A 20,544-nucleotide genomic window follows, 5' to 3' on the forward strand; every position below is an offset into this window, starting at 1 on the left:
GGTGTACATGTAGTTTCATTGAGAATAAAGTTATACGTAACCTTTAGAAATCGCCCTTCGCAACCAAATGGCTGTACTGATGTCAGAAAAGCGAACGACGATGGCATTCTAAGAACGGCTACGCGCATCAAAACTGTTTGCGGACGATCAACGGTCCACACATGTGCGCTGTTTTGTTGGCCATTTATAATTACTGATTGAAGGCTTAATTCTATTTTTCAAGTTTTGAGTCTTGATATAATAATTCTACTTTTCAAGTTTTGAGTCTTGATATAATTTTCGAGTTCGTCGCGAACTCAAACTTGAAAAAATAGAATTAAGCCTTACTTTTTGAGTTTGCCTTTACGTGTCGAGTTTCTAGTGTACGTTTCGAGTCGACTTTTCGGGTTTGTATTTATTTTTTGAGCTTTGTATTGACTTTATAAGTCTATATGTTGCGGATTTTACCCTTGACAGAATAACAAGTCATGTTTTGTTTTCGCGTACACCCCATTCAGATGACGTTTGGGGGGGGGGGGCTAATCGCGTCAGAGGGAGGCTGAAAGCATTTTTTTTGGTCATGACTTTATGATTAATGTGTGTTTATTTATTTTGTTGTGTTTTTATTCATTTCCGGCAAGACCTCCATAAAAGGAGAGAACAAATACCGGATATACATATGTTTTAGCTTTGTATTTCGCCACTGGTGGCAAATTCAAACGGTAGTTGTCCATTTATAGTTGCTATATTAAATCCCTGATATATTCCAGCCCTCCTTGTTGATGGAAAACAAACGTCACAGAGCACAGAATGGTCGCCTCACGAATCTGATCAGGCCATCGATGGACAGACGTATACCTACTCGCACACTGGTAAGAACTATACGAAAAGGTTAAAAAAAAAAAAAAAAGGGGGTGTAAATCATCTTTGCTATTAAATACACATTTAACAAAATGGGCGTCTGTAAGGGTGTAAGTGTGGTGGGGTGGGCAAATGCCCCCCCCCCCTCCCCCTCCGCCAAAAAAATGATAAATGAAGAATATGCCGGGGGAAGGTACACGGATGTGTGCTTTCACCCCCAACAAAATCCTGGCTACGCCATGGCTACTTCCCTCCTTAGTCTCCTCGATCCTTATTCCCAACCCATGCGAAACTTCGGCCACTAAAATGTTACCCCCATCGCCATCCTAATCCCCATCCCCAATCACTATTCCCATCCCAACTCATCCCCATCCCCATCCACATCCATCCTCATCCCCATCCCCATCCCCATCCCCATGCCCATGCCCATGCCCATCCCCATCCCCATCTCCATCCCCATCCCCATCCCCATCCCCATCCTCATCGTCATCCCCATCACCATCTTCATCCCCATCCCCATCCCCATCCCCATCCCCATCCCCATCCCCATCTCCATCCCCATCCCCATCCCCATCCCCATCCCCATCTCCATCCCCATCCCCATCCTCATCGTCATCCCCATCCCCATCCCCATCCCTATCCCCATCCCTATCACCATTCCCGTACTGATCGCTCTCACTTTCTATGCCCTACCCCTCTACTTCCACCCCACCCCTATGTCCATCCCCATGCCCACCCTCCCCTTCCCGATCCCTTGCACTTGCCTCTTCGTCCCCTCCCTCCCAATCCAATCATACCGATATTTAATCAGCATTACCCTTTATAGCATCAACATCGCAATAATATTTTTTTCACAATCCTTGCCATCACCACTCTCACCAAATTCGTATAAAATCATCAACAACATTAATTTTGAATACAATTCAAGGGCCCATGTAATATATTCTGTTCAGTACAATTCTTGGAAATTTACCTTTGTGTCCTACTAATCTTTTTTTTTAAATGTTATTTTGTCGTTTTCAAGGGTCTTTTTATACGAAAGTTCACATTCATGAGCCAAAGTGTGATGTCATATCAGACAGAAACCTATAATGTTGCGATTGGTATTTGCACTAAACGTTGCCAGAATTGTTGATATTTCGCTGTTGTGTACATTCTTTTCTTTAGTTATTCGTTGTTGTGTCAGAGTGTGGCAGTAAACCAGTGAGCACACAATTTCTCACAAATGTTTTCAATGAACAAAATGTTTAAGTTCACAATTTGAAAAAAAACAACCTAATATGGACAATGTCTTACTGAAATGACATCACGGGAACAGCGCCCTCTTGTCTAGAAAAACATGGACAATTTTAGATATTGAAAGAAGTGCACTTTTCAGTAAAATTGACGAAAAAGGAACGTCACTTAGTTTTTACACACTTAACAGGATTAAAAAGTAGCACATTTTTTTAAAGTTCTTAAGAAGCATTCACTTCATGGTCCCTTTTAATATTCTTCCTCTCTTTCATTCCAGATGACACTGATCCACATCCTTGGTGGCTGCTGGACCTAGGTAGCAATCACAACTTGAGTAGAATCAACGTCACTCTCCGAGAGGATAGCGGGGGTAACCTGTCTTACTACTCTTCACCCCAAGAATCATTATTCGTTTAGGTTCTTTATTTTGTTAAGATATTTTTTTGCGAAACTGTAATTTCCGAAGGATAACTGTCTTTCCTTTTCTAGGTTTTCGTTTCATCGGGGCGATAGTGCGAGCCGGACTGAGCCCCAACTTCACCGAGAACCTGCCGTGCGGCTCACCGGCTACCAGCGAACAGTCTAAGAATGGAGCCGAGATCACGTTCCTGTGCGAGCCACCGCAGACGGCCAGGTACGTCAGTGTGGACATCGATACTTCCATGCCCGGTGTAGATGCGGATCAGGCATATCTGCAACTTGCCGAGGTGGCGGTGGACAAGTTCACGTCTGGAGAGGGTGCTGGTAGGTGACTACAGTCGTTTGACATTACCTAGGCCAAGCTTCAATAAACAAGGAGTTTACAACCTGTCTGCAGAATTTGGCAGGTTACTAAGAACCGGTCGGTGTGTGTAATCTTTGACCCATGTTCAGTTGAAACTTGACCAACTTTTGATTTCTGTCGTGCTACACGGCAAATACATGGCATGGTGTCAAACGCCATGCCCTTGCCGCGTCGAATCAAATTGAATTTCAACGTGGGCCTAAGGCGTATTTGGAATACGCATGCGTTGTCACATAAGCGGAAACATTTTGAAAACAAAAATTGACAATACAGAAACTGTGTTTTTTGTCTTCTGGGAAGTGTTTGGCTGCTGAATTATCCCAGCAGAGATTTTCGACTATGGACACTGACTCTTCTTGGACATTAAGTGCCCACTTTTGGTTGTCATCAAAATCCTGATTCATTTCAGCCCTCCCTGTTTATGGGAAAAGTACATCACAGAGCACAACATGGGACTCGCACCCTTCTTATAAGGCCGTCGATGGAGAGACATATACCTACACGCACACCGGTAAGAACAATGAGAAATGCATCTGCATTTGCTGTAATCCCACGTTTTCGTCAAATTCGTCTCCCTCGTCACCTTCGTCATTCGTAATCCTCTCCTCCCTCTACCATTTGCACCCCCAATCTCCTTATTGGTCCTCATTCCTACCCCATGCCAACGTCCAGCCATCAAATCCCCATTAATTCAATTCAATAGACATGTATTTCCGTACCTTGCAGAGAAAATAATAATTAATGGTAAGAAAATTAAACCAATGTGTGAAGGCCGATTCACAGAAAGCAAAAGCGGAAGGCCTCCATACAATAATGCATTCGGAACCCCCCATAATAATCCCCGGCCACATTCCAAACCCCGTCCATCACCATCCCCGGCCATATTCCGATCCCCCCCCCCCCCCCCCCCGTCACCGCACCGATCCCCGGCCACATTCCGATCGCCGTCCCATCACTATACTGATCCCCGGCCACATTCCGATCCCCGTCAATCACCATACTGATCCCCTGCTGAATTCCGATCCCCGTCCCATCCCGTAACTGATCCCCGGCAACATTCCGATCCCCTTCCTATCACCATACTGATCTCCTTCCCCATCCCCTCACTGATCATCATACCAACCAAATCTGATCCTTGTCCAATTCCCCATACTGGTACCCATCAACATACTGATGTCTGTCCCCATCCCCTCACTGATCCTCTTACCAACCAAATCTGATCCTCGTCCAATTCCCCATACTGGTACCCATCCCAGGCTGATCCCCGCCCTTATCCCAATACTGGCCCCGTCTGTATGCACCTACTGACCCCCATCCCTATCTCCATACTGGCCCCCGTCCTCATCCCTATACTGATTCCCGTTCAAATCCCCGTACTGATCCCCATCACCCACTGATCGCTATCCCCATGCCCTCTTCCCTCCCCTGCTATCCCAGGTCCCATCCCCACGTGCACCTCCTGTCCATCACCACCTCCCCTCCTAATCCCTTCCCTTTGCCTCTCCGTACCCATCCCCTCGCACCCCAACTGTAACAATCTTTATCATGTTCACCATCGTGAACCAACGTCACAACGTTATTCGCAGTTGTTAAAAGTACACCAACTAAATTTGAATTAAACACATTTTCTTCCTTTCCTACATTGCAGATGTTAATGATCCCCATCCTTGGTGGCTGCTTGACCTAGGTAGCAAGCACTGCTTGGGTAGAATCAACGTCACTCTCCGAACGGATGGATGGGGTAAAATTTGCTAAAGATCAATCACTTTGATATGGCAAACTTTCACTAATTTCAAAATGTATATGCATTCAAAATAATATGTTATGTATACAAACTTAATAAGGAGATTTTTAGAATCACCCAGAGATATTTATAAACATCATATATAAAATATCAGACATTCTGATAACCATGTCTGTACATAATACAGTTGAACTGTTTTTTTTTCTTCTCTAGGTTTTCGTTTCATCGGGGCGATAGTGCGAGCCGGACTGAGCCCCAACTTCGCCGAGAACCTGCCGTGCGGCTCACCAGCTACCAGCCAACAGTCCAGGGAGGGAGCCAAGATCCCGTTCCTGTGCGAGCCACCGCGGCTTGCTTGGTATGTCAGCTTGGACATCAATACTTCCATGCCCGGTGTAGATGCGGCACATGCATTTCTGCAACTTGCCGAGGTGGCTGTGGAAGAGTACACGTCTGGAGAGTGTGCTGGTAGGTAGCTTGAAATCAAGTCGGCATTGGCCGGGTTTAGTCCGCCTGCGCCGCCGCACAGCGCACCGCACCGTACCACCGGCGCTGACAACTGCATACCGTCCTAGTTTTACGTGAAGCGCGCGGTATGCGGCAACGATTCTAGTCTTCTAGATTCTAGATTCCCTGTCCCCATTGTCCTTTGGATTTCAAATATGGGGACAGGTAGCTAGCGGTGAATCTTTCATACATCAGGAGGCATCCCTCCTGATGTATGCAAATGTATGCATGACGTGTACAGGTCTGAATCCCGCCTCCTGAATTGAACATCACAACGGTAACGTTTGCCCGAACCAGCCTATTACAAACAAAAAACGACAATAGCCGCGCCATGATTGTACAATTTCGGAAAAGATTACCTTCGATTTTTTTTGCTAAATTCGAAAGTGTCTCTGGCAAATATTAATAAAAAGAGAGAGAGAAATTACAGCTCAGTGTTTAAAACCTATGCAGATGAAAAAAAGTTACTTTCATGGAGACACTGATGATTTTGCGTACTTTTTGTGTAGTAAGGCAAAAGTGAGTTTTTCGATAATCGTGTGTTGAATCACCGTCAATGCATGCACAGAGCTGAACAGTAATTTGAAAATAAATAATCATAATGCGCGTTAGCTACCGATCCTCATATATTTAGGGGGAGGGGGGGGGAGTGGGAAACAGTCTGCAACGATTCCTGCATCCTCGGCCCCATATGCGTGTACGTCGACCCGATTCCAATACAGACTTCAATAATCTGTACCTACGTGCACCTTGTACACAAGGCATGGACAATGTTTCAAAAATTGAACGGAGCACTCTGATTAGCTAAGAATCAGGAGGATATGAATATTTATATTACACGTACCTAACATTGACGTGTCTCGATGCGTGGTGAATGTCTCACAGGTACCGGTGCCACACACATAGCCTGGAGCGAATCGAGTGCTTGAGAAGCGAAAGCTTATTCCTGGGCCGTGCCGTGGACACCGAATGATTCGAACATGCCACCTAGCTAGAAACCTTAATTAGACCCCCAGGAACAAGAAAAGCCATGTTGGCAAAATATTAAGTGTGAAGATGGCGGCCATCTTGAATTTCAAAATGGACGCCATTTTAGGATCATTTTTGGCAATAAGTCAACTTGTAAATGTCACATTAAGAAATCAATCTAGGTGGCTTTACACCCCCAATAAATAAACCCCCATCCAATAAATAGATATATTGCTTCTTTTTTTTTGGACGAAACATGTTTTAGATAGTGTCATTGCGTTTATATAGCAATATTTCTTGAACAGATTGAGCAATTCCAGTATTTGTTTAACCAAAAGTAGCTGATGAAATTGGCTTTCCGGTCATTATTATCTTTGGTGCTACATAGGTTTTTTTTTAAATATGAAATATATTTTTTGAGGTTTGGGTTCCGATTTTTATCATACGATCAGCATCTGACATTGCTGGTAAATAAAGCAATATGTAGTTAGGGCTCAATCTTTAGTGTATCTAGTATTTATTGGTTTGACACCTTTAGGACATTTTGACGAACTTTTTGTATGATTTGGGTAGGCTTTATACGAGTTATGTTTTTTATTTTTTCTCTTTTTCCAGCTCCTGGTTATTTGGGATGTTTTGGGGACGCAAAAAATCGTTCCCTAACGGTCGGTCCAGCACTAGATCACAATGAACAGTCGGTAGAGTGGTGCTTCAGAAACTGTTTGGAACCTACCGAGTATAATTATGCGGGACTGGAATACGCACACGAATGTTGGTGTGGGAATGAAGACTACGACAAACACGGTAAAGAGCCGGATTCTGATTGCATATATTTCTGTTCCGGAAACAGCGACCAAATCTGTGGAGGCGATTGGCTCTTATCCGTGTACAGAGGTGAGTACAAAAACGAACCAACTGAACACGTTTTACAGTTCATTCAAATGTACTGTGGATTTTCATTCAAAGCCAGTTGACTGCATCACAAGTCCTCAGAAGTCCATCATAAATCAACCAGTCCTTCGTCATGTCACAAACTATTGAAATAAAATGAGACAAGGGTATTCCTTTCTCAACATTCATCCAATGTTAAGTCCCAGTCACACATTCTCAGTTTGTAGCTGTACGGTTTAAAATTCGTGATAAAGTGTGGGAGTACCGTATTCATCCTTGGTACATCCATGGTTATCATTCATCTTCCTTGGGTATTCGTGGAGAGGCTACGGAAGTTTAAAACTTTTCATAACTTCCGTGGTAAACCGCCATGAACATTAATCCGTAGTGCAACCGTGGGACATCCGTGGGACAACAGTACTTATTCGTAATGTTATTCGTGGCTTTATTCTTGCATATTCTTGGAGATTCGTAGCTCATTCGTGGTAGTAATCTCTACGAATTCGCTACGAATGTCCTTCGGATATGTCAGGATGTGCTAGAGTTCTGCTAATGTTGTACTACGAATATTCAAGCTTTATTCGTAGAAGAACCTTGGTCAACCGTGGCCCAATAACAGACAACCGTGGCGTTAACGTCATTATTCTCAGTAATACCGTCGATATTCTTCACCAATCTGTCCATATTCTTGACAAACCGTGGTGTATTCGTAGAGAAACCGTAGATCAGTCGCGGCTATCCGTTCTGAAACCGTAGAGCATTCTTAGAACTTCAATTTCTCCATTAATCTCGACGGTTCATCGTGATCGATTGATTTTTGGTGAACCGTGGATACTCGTTTCTCAAAACCGTAAATGTGTGACTGGGGCTTTACTTTTGGGCGGACTTGTGAAGTAGCTTGCGGTTGACTTGCGAACGGAATTGTGATTGACTCATGAACAACATGGATCGCATCATCAGAAGTTCACAAGATACGTATTATGTTGTCTTATTGCAGTAAAACAAGGAGTGTGTAGTAACGACATAGGACCACCCACCAACGGAGACCACACCATCACCAACCCGCGTTCACTGTCTTACAATCTCATCAACTACAAGTTCTTCGGGACTCGTGTGGATTTCTCCTGCGACCCTGGATATACCCTCCATGGAGCATCCAGCATTGAATGCATTGAGACTGGCTACAACAACGTCACGTGGAGTGACTCGGTACCAACATGTGAAGGTATTGAATAAGTAAAATACATTTACCTATCATAATCAGAAAAAAAATGAAACTAGACTTTAATACACACAGTTTTGTCTTCGAAATAATGAATACTGACTTCTTCGATTCAGACCTAAAGGGTAAGTCTATACTATATGTAGGCTAGTTCAGTTGAACTTCATTGTGAATGTACGTATGAAGAGGCTCGTTGATCACAATAGGCGTACGTATATAGGGACTCGGGAGCGAATCTTTTTTTCCCAAACGACATCCCCTTTCCATCTTCTGATTGGTCCATTATGCATCTTTAATGCCTTGTTCTCCATAATCAAACCCAAGATAGGCTTTACGTCTTGTGAGATATGTTCCTGCATCACTTTACTTATTTAAATGGTAAAATGAGAAGAAGTGAAAAACGCTCATTGAGATTCGAACTTGGTTCGCCTGATTAGAAGTCAGGACTTCTTCCAACCAGTCCACGAATGAGCTGCCAATCACTGGTGATTTAAACACTAGTATAGCCTGTTATATAACTTATTCTCTAATTTCCCTGGACATCATGGATATGCATAACACAGAGAAAGCGCCCTCTTTCGATAGTCCGATCCGGGGAGCGTATTGTTTCCTAGAAGGGCTAGGGCCAAGTCATGCATAATTCTGGGTTTTTTTTTAATCCTTGCAGGGCACTTTAGGTTCTAGTTCTCGTTTTCCTTCAAATTAAAATTATCTCAAAGATCAATTTGTAAAAGAAAAATAGTTGACAAAAATGGGCAGCGACGACGTGGATTCGAACCAGGGATCTTTATTTCCATAGTTCATCTCGCTATCCACTAGGCTACTGTAACTACTACTGCTGCTAGGCTTTAATGTAACTGGTTGACTTTATAACAACAATGCTCTTGATATCATTGTTCTGTTCTCATGAATAAACATTCTGTCCCGATCAAAACTACTGAATTATTCATGATTTGGTCCCTACCGTCCTGGTAATAAGAAATTACGCGACCGAGGAGTTTGAGGGTTCACATTGGCTATTTCACAAATGATTTGCTATTAAGCTCTGTGGTGATTAAATCTCTATTCATTTTACATCTATAGATAATGTTTGTATCAACCCGAATCCCTGCCAAAATGGCGGCACGTGTATTCGAGAGATCACCGGCGATTTATATAACTGTTTCTGCCCCGCCGGGTTTAGTGGAGGGGATTGCCAAAGTGAGTACATTGTTATAAGATTTTAGGCTTTGCATGGTGGAGCATTGGTATCGTTTTGGTTTGTGGTAACACCATGTGGTAATAACTACTGCCCAGTACTTATTTTTAGTTCTGAAAATAACTGTTTCTGCTTGTTATCTACTATAAGCAGTTTTATTTCTGATAAGAACAGTCCTGCTTTAAGTTCTAAAAGAACTTGTCTTTGGTTTCAACGTTTCGACTAGCCTGCTCTAGTCATCGTCAGGGGGACAAATTCTTTTCGGAACTAAAGAGTACCTTGCTATAGAACTAGGAACAAATATGTGCAACAGGGAATTATATACTTGTTTCCTTTCCTGAAATTGTTCAAGGTTCCAATTATATTTGACTTGGACCTTATATCTTCACCGTTTTCACGAAGGGACGGGCATGTAAACATTGACCAATTTTTGTTTCGATTTCGATTTTTTTTCGCTATGTTGCATTAAAACATGGTACTTATAAGCATTCTGACATGTTTCTGAAATTTTTCAAAATTTCATTATTTACTAAATAACATTAATGATGCCGGGGGCAGGCATCTCATTCATTTATTCATTTATTCATTCATTAAATGGTTTATTAAATCAATCATGAATCGCGGCTAAGGGCTGAATTGAACATGATTAACAGTATTTGGAAGGAAAAAAAACATATAGCGTGTTTTAGCCATGACAATTATCTGGTTCCTGTACACACCTGTGAACCTTTTAACCCTGGTCTTTCCACTGACTATCCTTATTGCCTAGTATGATATACATGTATGTCAAAAATCTTATGTAATTAGTCGTCATACTCATTGTAGAAAGGTCCAAATCTCCTTGCTTCTAAGGTGATAGATTTCATGTTTGATGTATCGTGTGTTTCAGGTTGATTATAATGTATGTTGACTCCGATCCTAGAGATAAACAACTTCATGAACACGAACGTAGTAAAATTCAATCACAAGTCAATCAGCCTCTAGTTATAAAGGGACAAAGTGTTCTAATGAACAATAAAACAAAAACCACACAGTCCTTCCTTCATTTAGCATACACAACCTTGCTTGTTATGACTTTACCGGCGACTGACTAATTGGCCATTACTTTTCCGTAGGGTAACCTTCTTAACTGTAAGCAAGGGGAGTAAAACCCGTTAGTCGGGTAAAATTAATGTATGTTGCCTGCAAATTAGTGCTTTTGAAAAAAAAAATGTCTTGCCTTCTCGAAAAAAATAACATTGATTTCTTTCGTTGTATAATCGCCTGGTTTACCATGATAAAGTTTTAGAAGCTTCATTTGACGTAAATGTCTTACCTTTTTTTTTTAGATTCAGCCGATGACCCTTGCATGCCTAATCCCTGCCAGAATGGCGAACAGTGCATGCTACAAGGCAACACGTATGACTGTATGTGCCAAAATGGCGCAACGGGCAACAACTGTCAAAGTGAGTAGCTTACAGACCCTTCGGCCTCCATCAACATTGCTGTATACAAATAAAAACGTTAGAAATGTATCCTTACGCCAATTAAGTATGTTTGGAATCCACCGGGAGGGGGGGGGGAGTAAAGCTGCTGTACATTCGCACAAGTTCCGGGTCAGATTTTTCGGAATCCAGATCCAATTTGACATGGTACTTCTCAGGGTCAGAATGACACCTTTCCTGGTCAAAATGACACTTATTTGGATCAATTGTCCGTGTCACTCTGAGCCGGAAATCTTGACAGAAGTGTTTTAAGTCTTTAAAGTATCATGTTAAAAACAATTCGGGGATCTGATCAACTTTGACCTTGCACTGTTAAGAATGTAATCCAACCATAACAAGTTAATAAAAGCAGTCAAATGAAAACCCCAAATTTAGAACGTATTGAAAGTGAAATGTAATCGATTATGGTTTTTGTTTTATACTGCAGACGCTAATGCAAACACCACGACGATCAATACTGTTGTTGTCATTGTCGTTGTCGTCGTCTTGATTGTCGTGCTGGTCATTGTCGTGGTTTGCTTCGTCAAGAGGTCACGGCGCAGGCGTAGAGGCGGCCGGCCGTCTGCTGTTGATAGAGGGCGTGGACAGGAGCTCATTCAAAAGGTGGGTAGTTTTTCTAAAACGTCAAAAAAAAATATTTTTCGAGCATTATCTTCTGTAAATATGCCAAAAGTTGTCACATTCTTAATCATCCTGATTATGCCTTGTCAAGACCAGTTTCCACTTTTTGAGAATGCAAATACCAGGGTTGAAATTGATTTGACGCTTTGCGGACTCGCAACGTAAGAACTTGTCCTGTCGTCAAACATTTCGTCCTAGAAAGTGCGATCCGACCTTGTTATTAACTCGGAAACGGTTTAAAAGCACAATGGCCTTTTCCTTTTGACGCATTTTTTTACCGTCTTGCAGAAATTGTCGAATGTTTATTGGATTGACACTCTTCAAGCATCGGCATCGGAGTTCAGTGGACCAGCCAAGGAGTTCCCGCGGGACAAACTGCACATCCTCGGCCAGTTAGGCAGCGGCTCGTTTGCTGTGGTCTACAAGGCCGAGGCAGAGGGAATCATCCGTAGGGGAACCAATACGACGGTGGCCGTGAAGATGTTGAAAGGTACGGCATTTTCATAGGCCTAAAGTACTACACAGATGTGTAGTTATTGGAGGGACTATGATAATGTTTCCAACTAAAGGACCCTTCTCTGCCTGTCGTTCATTGACCAATGAGATAACGACATTTGAACAGGTGACCACTGTGTAATATAGCGCGGTCAACTTTAGCGTGGAATTCCATTGACACCTGGGAGGACAAATCAGCTAACTGCTCCACCTGGCGCTCCACCATCACATGCGGAGCTCAGCTTTTCGAGACCTCACGCCTTCAGCGGAATAGAAAAGACGCAGAAGGAAGGAACGGGCGTCTCAGCCTAACTCAACCCCACAGTTCTCCTGCTCCATCTGCGGACGACCAATACGGCCCCGGCTGAGACTATATAGCCACGAGACCAGTCATCAACAGCGAGGGAGACAGCAGCAAAAGTCACAACTCCCCGAATCGAGGATTGCCCGACGACGATGATAATATTTCCAACTAAAGGACCCTTTTCTGCCTGTCAGTCATTGACCAATCAGATAACGACATTTGAACAGGTGACCACTGTGTAATACAGCGGGGTCAACTTTCAGTCACAAGCTCTGTGAAGAGTATACGCGAATCAAAGGTGGGCGGAGCGGGGGGGGGGTTGGTAAATTGCAAAATCCGGAACGGTCCATTCTAATCAAAGCAAGCTCGTCGACGATGGTTGGACAAATGTAGTCCACTTTACGCTGAGAAAGTGCGACGTCACCTCTCCTCCTCCCATTGGCAAAGTTAGGATCGGTTCACGTGCAGTACACAACGACAATGCTCACGTACGTTTAACATATGTGGCGATCACAGACTGCATTTTTTACTGTCTACTTTCATAGAACAGTTTTACAAATTCGCAGATACTCTCCCCGAAAATGATTCACTGCCTTTCAGTAGATTATCACCAAACCAGTAACACCCACAGTTGTGCTTATTTTGCCTCAAAACCCTTTATGACTAAGAAACGGATTCACAACAGCCACAGCGAAACCACAATGCGCCATGTCCACTGGGTCGTTTCAATGTGCGTGAACCAGTAACCATTGTCGCAACCAGTCGACCTCTGTGTGACGTCACGACTACGCCAGCGAATTTAGGACCGGCCTACTTAGTCATATCGGTGGCGAGAGGGAGCCAAATTGTGTGATGACATCATCGTTCGCGGGTTCGCCCTGGTGCACAGCCGCAACGTTCGTAACGAATCCATGTCCGTTGATCGAGTTCATCGATCGAACTTGTTTGATACGGCGTACAAATAACCCTCAACGATGAAAATAAGAAAACCCGCACTTATTGAGTGCATTCGGGGAGCTTTTTACAAAAATTGCACCTCAAACAGCCGCGTTTTTTTCTTCACTTGTCTGACCAAAAATACTTGTTTCTCTACCGTTTTAGAATCTGCTACACCCAACGATCAGAGTGATTTCAAGAAAGAGTTGCAAGTGTATGCCATGTTGGACCGACATCCTAATGTCCTGTCTATGCTCGGATACTGCACTGATAAAGGTACAATTCGAAAAATGTCACAAAAAGTTGCATTTGCAATTTGATGAGTTTTGATTTTTTTTTTAAGTTTTGAAAATTAAAACAATACAGGTATAAACCTGACTGCAATTATGTTTTCAAGTGGCCGACCTAGTGAGTGAGTGTACATCAGGGTGAGTCGAAAGAAAAGGAAACCCAAAATGGTGCCCCCTATTTCTAGAGAAGTTCTGCATCTAGCGCTTTCCAGATCTAGAATATGAAAGCCTCACAAAATAATAAGCTTTCTTTTTGTGAAAATAAATCATTCAAAGCGCTCATGTACTTTTCGAGTTATGGAATTTGGAACACAAACACCGTTTTTTAACATTGTCCACGGATCTCATTTAAGGTATGCATGATATTTCAGTAAAAATGAAACCAGTCGTATCGTAATATGATATCATAATAATCCCATAAGTCTCCGGGGTAGCCAAGTAGAACGCAGGACAAGACTATCAACTCTTGACATGTTGCTTTAACATTGCAAGCAGCAGGTGTTTTCTGAAATAAACGTTTTGATAAGTGCCAGTTGTCATGGTTATGATGTGTTTTTGATATGTGAAAAGTTTTCGTTTTGCTGAAATAGCACTTACCTTTGTCACTGATTCTTTCACTAAAAAAAAACCGTGTTAATTGAGCTTTCATATCCTTGATCTGGAAAGCGCCACATGTAGAATTTTCTCTTCTTTTTTTAATTGTGAAACCCGTTTGGGTTTCCTTATTTTTTGAATCACCCTTTATTATACCAACAAAGTTAAAGTGAACTTGCATTGACTGCCATGCTAGGCGTCTCATTTTGTGCATACTATCTGAATTCACCAGTGAATGAGAGCGGTTTTGACAACTCTTCGTCTATTCCTGCGAATTCACCAAAGGCGTAGCGCCCTCAGATGGCATACATGCAGACGAGATGATTTGTATTTGTACTAATTTTGATGTCTTTCCCTACAGACCCGATGTACATAATCCTGGAGTACGTTCCCCATGGAGACCTGCAGACCTACCTGCGACACATTCGGACGGGCACCGAACCCTTCTACCTGAAGAAGGGAGAGTTCAAGGAGAAGAAGGACCTGACACCGACGGAGATCCTGACTTTCGCATCTCAGGTGGTCAGGGGGATGGAGTACCTAGCATCAAAACAGGTGAGATCGCATGTAGATTTATGGTCTGTACGTGGGAATAAATCAGTGTACAGTGCGTCACTATCAGTTATGTGCCTCTTGCTTTTAAACGTTACCATGATGCAGGATTAGTATTTGTGCGTCCAGCTGGAGCTTGTGTGTGTAGTTAGTCATTCAGGATTAATTAATAAGCCAAGCAAAAACAAGTTAAAAAACACACACACACAAACATCTAAACCTTAACAGACAACCCAACCCCCAAAAAACAAACAAACAAACAGTTTGCTTTCCATACAAAACAAGGCCGGTTATCAACTGAAACGCCTTGTTAATTATTTACAACTTGTTCTCAACTGATTATTTCTCACCACTTAAAACTGTCTTTCAATTTCTATATCATCTCCGGAGTATGCTTTTGCTTTGGACGGGTCCCCTTCAACACAGATTCACACTCAATCTGATCGCTCTACAAACCAAACTTGTAACAATGCCTTTGTACCATTAAGTACTGATTTTAAAAGTTTGTCATTTTTTTGCCATATCACGCAGGCTCCACATTAATTCTTTCTCACACATTTTCTTGAGTCCGTAGTCCGATGTATTTTGTTCTCTTGTATTCTCACAGTGCATCCACAGGGACTTGGCGACCCGTAACATCCTCCTTGGCAAGGAAATGGTATGCAAGGTGTCCGACTTTGGACTGGCTCGAGAAGTGGCCGAGAAAAGCCAATACGAAATGAAATCACAGGTACATCTAATGTCATATTAGTGCATGCACTTTAAAGGCCGCCCTCAATTGATTGAATCCTGCCAGGAATCAGGTTGGCGCCGTGCAGCCTTCAATGATACATCAAGAAATAATTAGTTAAGCAGGGTACTAAGCCGCCAGCGAATATCTTTTCCGTAGGTGGGATGCTCCAAAGTCATGAATAATTCAATAGTTTTGATCAGGCCAGTATGTTTATTCATAAAACAGAGCAATGATATCAAAAGTATTGTTGTTATTTAGTCAGCCATTTTAAAGTACGGACGTCGTCGACCTACTACAGTAGCCTGGTGGATAGCGTGATAAGCAATGGATACAAAGATCCCTAGTTCGAATCCACGTCTTTACGGCTCATTTTCATCGACTATTTTCCTTCTCTGAATTCAAAATATCTTTGAGATTAGTTTTTTAAGGGAAAAAAAGAACGAGATCCTCCGTGTCTTGCAACGATTCAAACAGTAACTGAACTATGAATGACAGTTGAGCACCCCACCTACGGAAACAAATTTGCAAGCCGCCAACGCAGATTCCGAAAGTTTTAGTTGGGTTTTAGTCACCTATGCCGCCTGTGGCAGAGGATCTAGCCAGCTTATCACAGGATCGACGTGTGCGGAGGAAGACTGCACAGTGGTCGCCTGCTCCGCAGCCGAATGATGATGATGATGAACATTAATTGGATAAACCCTCGAGAGGGGAACATCAGTTAAAGACCTATTGTTCCTTCAGCTAGTGCCGCTAAAGCTACAGTTACAAACTGGGACTGCATACGGTATTGGACAAAAGTTGGTTGGCTGACAATTTTTCGGGTGTTTGACAGGAATAACATTTATGTATTACGCAGTTTTTTGAAATTCATGAATTGAAAGATTTGATTAATTAAGCAGGAAATCAATGATTCGAAAGTTCTCCACTTCGTTTGGATGGCGACATTTTTTTAGTAGATAACAATGCATCAACAATTTATTTTAGTAATTCTAGATACGTATTGAATTATTTGTTTTAAATCAATCTGAGCAGGGCAAAATACCGGTTCGTTGGATGGCACCTGAGTCACTGCTTAGTAATATGTACACGAGCAAGAGTGACGTATGGTCTTTTGGTGTTCTTCTGTGGGAACTCGTTACGTTAGGTGAGTCGGAATATCTGTTATTTATTTAAAGTGTGTTTGGCTTCTTTCTCTTGCTTTGATATCGCTGCCATATGAAATTAGAACTGGTATAATATCTGGTCTCTTTTACCTTATATGAACTCAAACACTCACACGTGACCTGTCACTGTCATTATTATGTTCACTTACGCATGCGCAATACAACGTATGACTCCGTATTTCATGAAGTCTAAATTTCACACTACAACGCACCCAACAATTTGTTTCTGGCCAAATGAGGGCGTCCTCAATGAATGACTCGATTTTAGTGGTAACAGTATAGGCCTGATGTCATGTATACTGAAGCATATTTTCAGATAGTAACTCAATGCTATTTTGCAAATGTAATGTTTTGAAATTTTAACTTTGAATTATAGCAAAATGCAAACTGACGTCACTTAAATTCACGCGTAGTTCACCCCCAAGTTGCCCCAATATGGGGTCGTTATACAGCGCCCTCAATTACTATTACCTGACTGTTTATTCACGTTCTGTAACACCTTTTCATCAGGATCGCATCCATATCCCGGCATGTCATCGCAGAAGGTCATCGATGAAATAAAGCAGGGCTACCGACTACCCAAACCAGAGCATTGTAGCGACGACATGTAAGTCTAATGGGGTCGATCTGGGTCAGTAACTCCTTAATTATCTGCGATTGGTTTCGATTTGTTGCAGTCATTAAAAATACTCAGACCAAGACACTTTGCGCCAGATATTGCTTCTGACCACTGCAAATTCTAGAAACTTCACTTGCTTCCAATCAACCAACGTACGGATTGTGTACAAGACAACACTCAACATGTACAAAACGTGTCCAACATGTTGTGGGCCTCAGCAAACCTAAACGACATGGTCTCCACTGGGAAGCCAATTTGGTCATCCCTCGCACCACCAAGAATACGGGGAACCGTGCCTTCTCCGTTGCTGGGCAACAAACATGGAACTCTCTCCCCATCACTATCCGGAATGCATCATCTCTTGAACAGTTTAAGGGACTCGTAAAAAACTTTTTGTTTTGATTTAATTTGTTTCCAATTCTGTTGATTTGTTTACAGCGTTTTTAATCCTTTCATTGGCAAAGACGTTTTGTAAATACCTGTTATTATTATCATTATCGCCAGCATGGGGTTGGTATTAATCGTATGTAGCATATTATTGTATCAGATTAAATGCGATTATGTGGCATTTGCAGGCCAGTGCACAAACAGGGAGAAAATTGCGGAGAAAAAATGTGTTGGAAATATTTTAGTAAAAATGATAGTTCTCAGAGGATTGAAGGCTGGTTAGTAGATGTTTCGGTCTGTATGCTCCAATTATCATCAGAAATAGGACCAACCATTCGATTACAGTCAGTGTATTGACCCAAAACAAAATCGAGATTTCACCTCAGGTTCTTCTGAAAACCAACAATTGACACAATTCAGTTCTTTCCTCACCAGTGTTTCCATCTTCCGTTTCTGCTATTCTATCGTTATCATCAGGGATCAATTTCCATGTCTGTACACACTGAAATATATTTCTATTGCAGATACCAGATAATGAAGGACTGCTGGCAGGAGAAACCTGAAGACAGGCCGGATTTCGCTGGTCTTCACACCACCATAGACGACATCCTTGCAGATGCAGCGGTGGGTATTCAGTTTCAAAACAGGTGTACTGATCTCCTGTCATTTTATTTCTCATATTTTCTGCCATAAGCATTCTGTCGCTGTGTACAACCCTGATCGCACTCAGGAAAGTCATTCTTGTTATTACGACCGATTATGTTGCAACATTTCTACTTCATGATCGACACACTGCAATGATATATCAAAGTTTGGGCTTACTTCGTTGTTTATAGGCAGTATTTACGACAAAAAAAATACAATTTGAAAGGCATGTAACTATACGTGAACTCATCCTTACTCACGCTCGAATTGGAAGAAAAACCAACTTAATTACTATAAAGCTACTAATCAAGTTGCACAAAACAACGTTGAAAGCATGATAACTTGCGTTTTTCCTAAATGTAACCTACATAATTTTTATCCAAAAACCTTACTTGGTTTAAAGATCTTTCTGGTACTAAACACCCCACAAAAATAGTTGATCTCCAATGACATTTTTGGAATAAAGAGTGCTATGGACGAATTCGTGTTTCGTAATCAAATAATAGTGTGCACGGTTTTCACTCTTTCAACAAGTTCAATATTCACTGCGCCTATATGGTTTGCTTTTTTATGGTTCAATACTATTTTTCGTTTATTTACAGGGTTATCTCGAGATGGGAAATCTTAATCCAGAAGATTACGTGTACCTGAAACCTGGCCAAGGTTCGAACAGCATCACTTGCTCACTCACACGTTCGGCAACAGGCAGCATCGAGTGAGTGATCGCGTACAATCACTACAAGCGTCACAGCTGTGCAAAAGACTGCAGGTTCAGTGTTTATTGCACTAAAGCAAGTTCGAGCGAGAATCGTCGTTAACCATAGTTCAACTGTCTTTCTCAGATGTACCTTAGGCCTGGAATAGTTTAACTTCTAGAGCCGACTATTGGCAACCCGACCCCGAGCTGGTTCTCGCGTTTGTTCTGATTTCTACGCTATATGTACATAACGGTCGAGATCTGTTAAGTTGCAGGACCAGATAAATTGCCGAGTGTATTAGGCAATTATTAATCCTCATATTTTTTTTAGGAAGGGAGAAGCTCATTAAATGGATTGTCTTAGCAGAGCCGATCAATTTACATTAACTTCGAGATATATAATTTTCTTTGGTGATGTGCTTAGCCGGTTTTAAAAAGTATGTTTAAGACCGCTTTAAAGTCTATATGGATGTTGATTTGTATCAACTATTTCGAACATTGGTCTAAATTCTTGACAAAATTGACGGTAACTGCTTGGTTGTACCGATGGATGTATGTAACATATCGTGAAATCATCTGTACTTTGTATCAGTGTATATATATTTTTTCGAATTACGAACTAAACTTGCAGGTATTGAAATACCTAAATCTACGTTCATCGAGTGAATCTATATTATGGATCAATTTCAAAATCTTTTGCACAACTGTTATAGAAATCACTTTATCCAGGCCGAATCGAAAACTGTTATATGTTTTTAAAAAAACTTTTGCAACTTACAAAATACAACAATTAACAGACATGATAAACTTTTAAGTACAGGAGTGGACTACCCTGACTTGCAACAAACTAAAGTGAGGATTATTCTGCCTCACATGTGTGCAGCTGTACTTAATCTATGTGAACATGCAGATTAAGAGTTTGTAAATCCATAACGATCGGGTGCATTCCTGATGCGATCTGGGTATTTCCTGTCAGCTGGAGGAACGGGTTGCGGTTCAGGTTCGGCCGATGCTTGTGGTTCTGGCTGATCGTTGGTTGCTGGAAGGATGACATTTTCCACGGCAGGTTGTTCTGGAAGTGGGACGGCGATAGCAGAGCCGAAGTCAATGTCGTCGGCCAGATTGTGTGACTCGTGATGTGGTTCATGTGGTATGCTCTCTTGTTGGCGAAGATGATCAACATGTCGTTTGATCTCGCAACCATTGTGAACTAAGCGGATTTTGCAAGAGACTGGACCAGCATAGCCTGTATTGGTGCCTGGTAGCCATAAGTAGCCAGTCTCAGTGAAGTTGCGAACTAGGACTGTGTCACCAATCTCAATCACACGTGTCTTGGCGTGCTTGTCGTGATGATGTTTCTGTTTTTCCTGTTGTTTGATGACACGCTGAGCTACATCAGGGCAAAGCTGATCAAGGTGGGAGCGTAAGCGTCGACCCATCAGCATTTCCGCCGTTAGCTTATAGTCCCCGCAGATTCTCACGGAAGACTTGTCTGACTTGAGGACTGGAACTACAGGCGCTGCCCACTCGGAGAACTCAACCGGTTCGATGATTCCTGCAGCTTGCAGACGGTCAAGTTCATTGTCCACCAATGTTCGCATGGCGTAGGGTACTACGCGTGCTTTGCAAAATC

General features: G+C 42.2%; 2 protein-coding genes across 2 annotated transcripts; both read left to right on the forward strand.

Moving 5' to 3' along the window:
- Window positions 1–1,020: 1,020 nt before the first annotated feature.
- Window positions 1,021–7,695, forward strand: LOC119735220. The gene is made up of 8 exons (XM_038208927.1): window positions 1,021–1,033; window positions 2,354–2,446; window positions 2,566–2,820; window positions 3,270–3,371; window positions 4,509–4,601; window positions 4,818–5,072; window positions 6,696–6,974; window positions 7,685–7,695. Exons 1-8 carry the CDS (start codon window positions 1,021–1,023, stop codon window positions 7,693–7,695), a joined length of 1,101 nt encoding a protein of 366 aa, XP_038064855.1.
- A 2,595-nt stretch (window positions 7,696–10,290) lies between these two features.
- Window positions 10,291–19,577, forward strand: LOC119735222 (tyrosine kinase receptor Cad96Ca-like). Its single transcript, XM_038208928.1, has 11 exons — window positions 10,291–10,339; window positions 10,720–10,836; window positions 11,303–11,478; window positions 11,785–11,986; window positions 13,397–13,507; window positions 14,477–14,670; window positions 15,275–15,397; window positions 16,433–16,544; window positions 17,074–17,170; window positions 18,094–18,193; window positions 18,817–19,577. The coding sequence occupies exons 1-11, from the start codon at window positions 10,291–10,293 to the stop codon at window positions 18,931–18,933; spliced, it is 1,398 nt and encodes a 465-aa protein (XP_038064856.1). The 3' UTR covers window positions 18,934–19,577.
- The last annotated feature ends 967 nt before the right edge of the window (window positions 19,578–20,544 follow it).

This window comes from Patiria miniata, unplaced genomic scaffold, assembly GCF_015706575.1.
Source record: "Patiria miniata isolate m_02_andy unplaced genomic scaffold, ASM1570657v1 HiC_scaffold_29, whole genome shotgun sequence".
NCBI classification, from domain to species: domain Eukaryota; kingdom Metazoa; phylum Echinodermata; class Asteroidea; order Valvatida; family Asterinidae; genus Patiria; species Patiria miniata.

Coding starts and splice junctions, on each gene's coding strand:
- LOC119735220 (XM_038208927.1), top strand. Junction 2,447..2,565: donor TCTCCGAGAGGATAGCGGGG/GTAACCTGTCTT, acceptor TTCCTTTTCTAG/GTTTTCGTTTCATCGGGGCG. Junction 5,073..6,695: donor CACGTCTGGAGAGTGTGCTG/GTAGGTAGCTTG, acceptor CTCTTTTTCCAG/CTCCTGGTTATTTGGGATGT.
- LOC119735222 (XM_038208928.1), top strand. CDS start 10,291: ATGTATGTTGACTCCGATCCTAGAGATAAACAACTTCATGAACACGAA. Junction 10,837..11,302: donor AACGGGCAACAACTGTCAAA/GTGAGTAGCTTA, acceptor TTTATACTGCAG/ACGCTAATGCAAACACCACG. Junction 16,545..17,073: donor GTGGGAACTCGTTACGTTAG/GTGAGTCGGAAT, acceptor CCTTTTCATCAG/GATCGCATCCATATCCCGGC.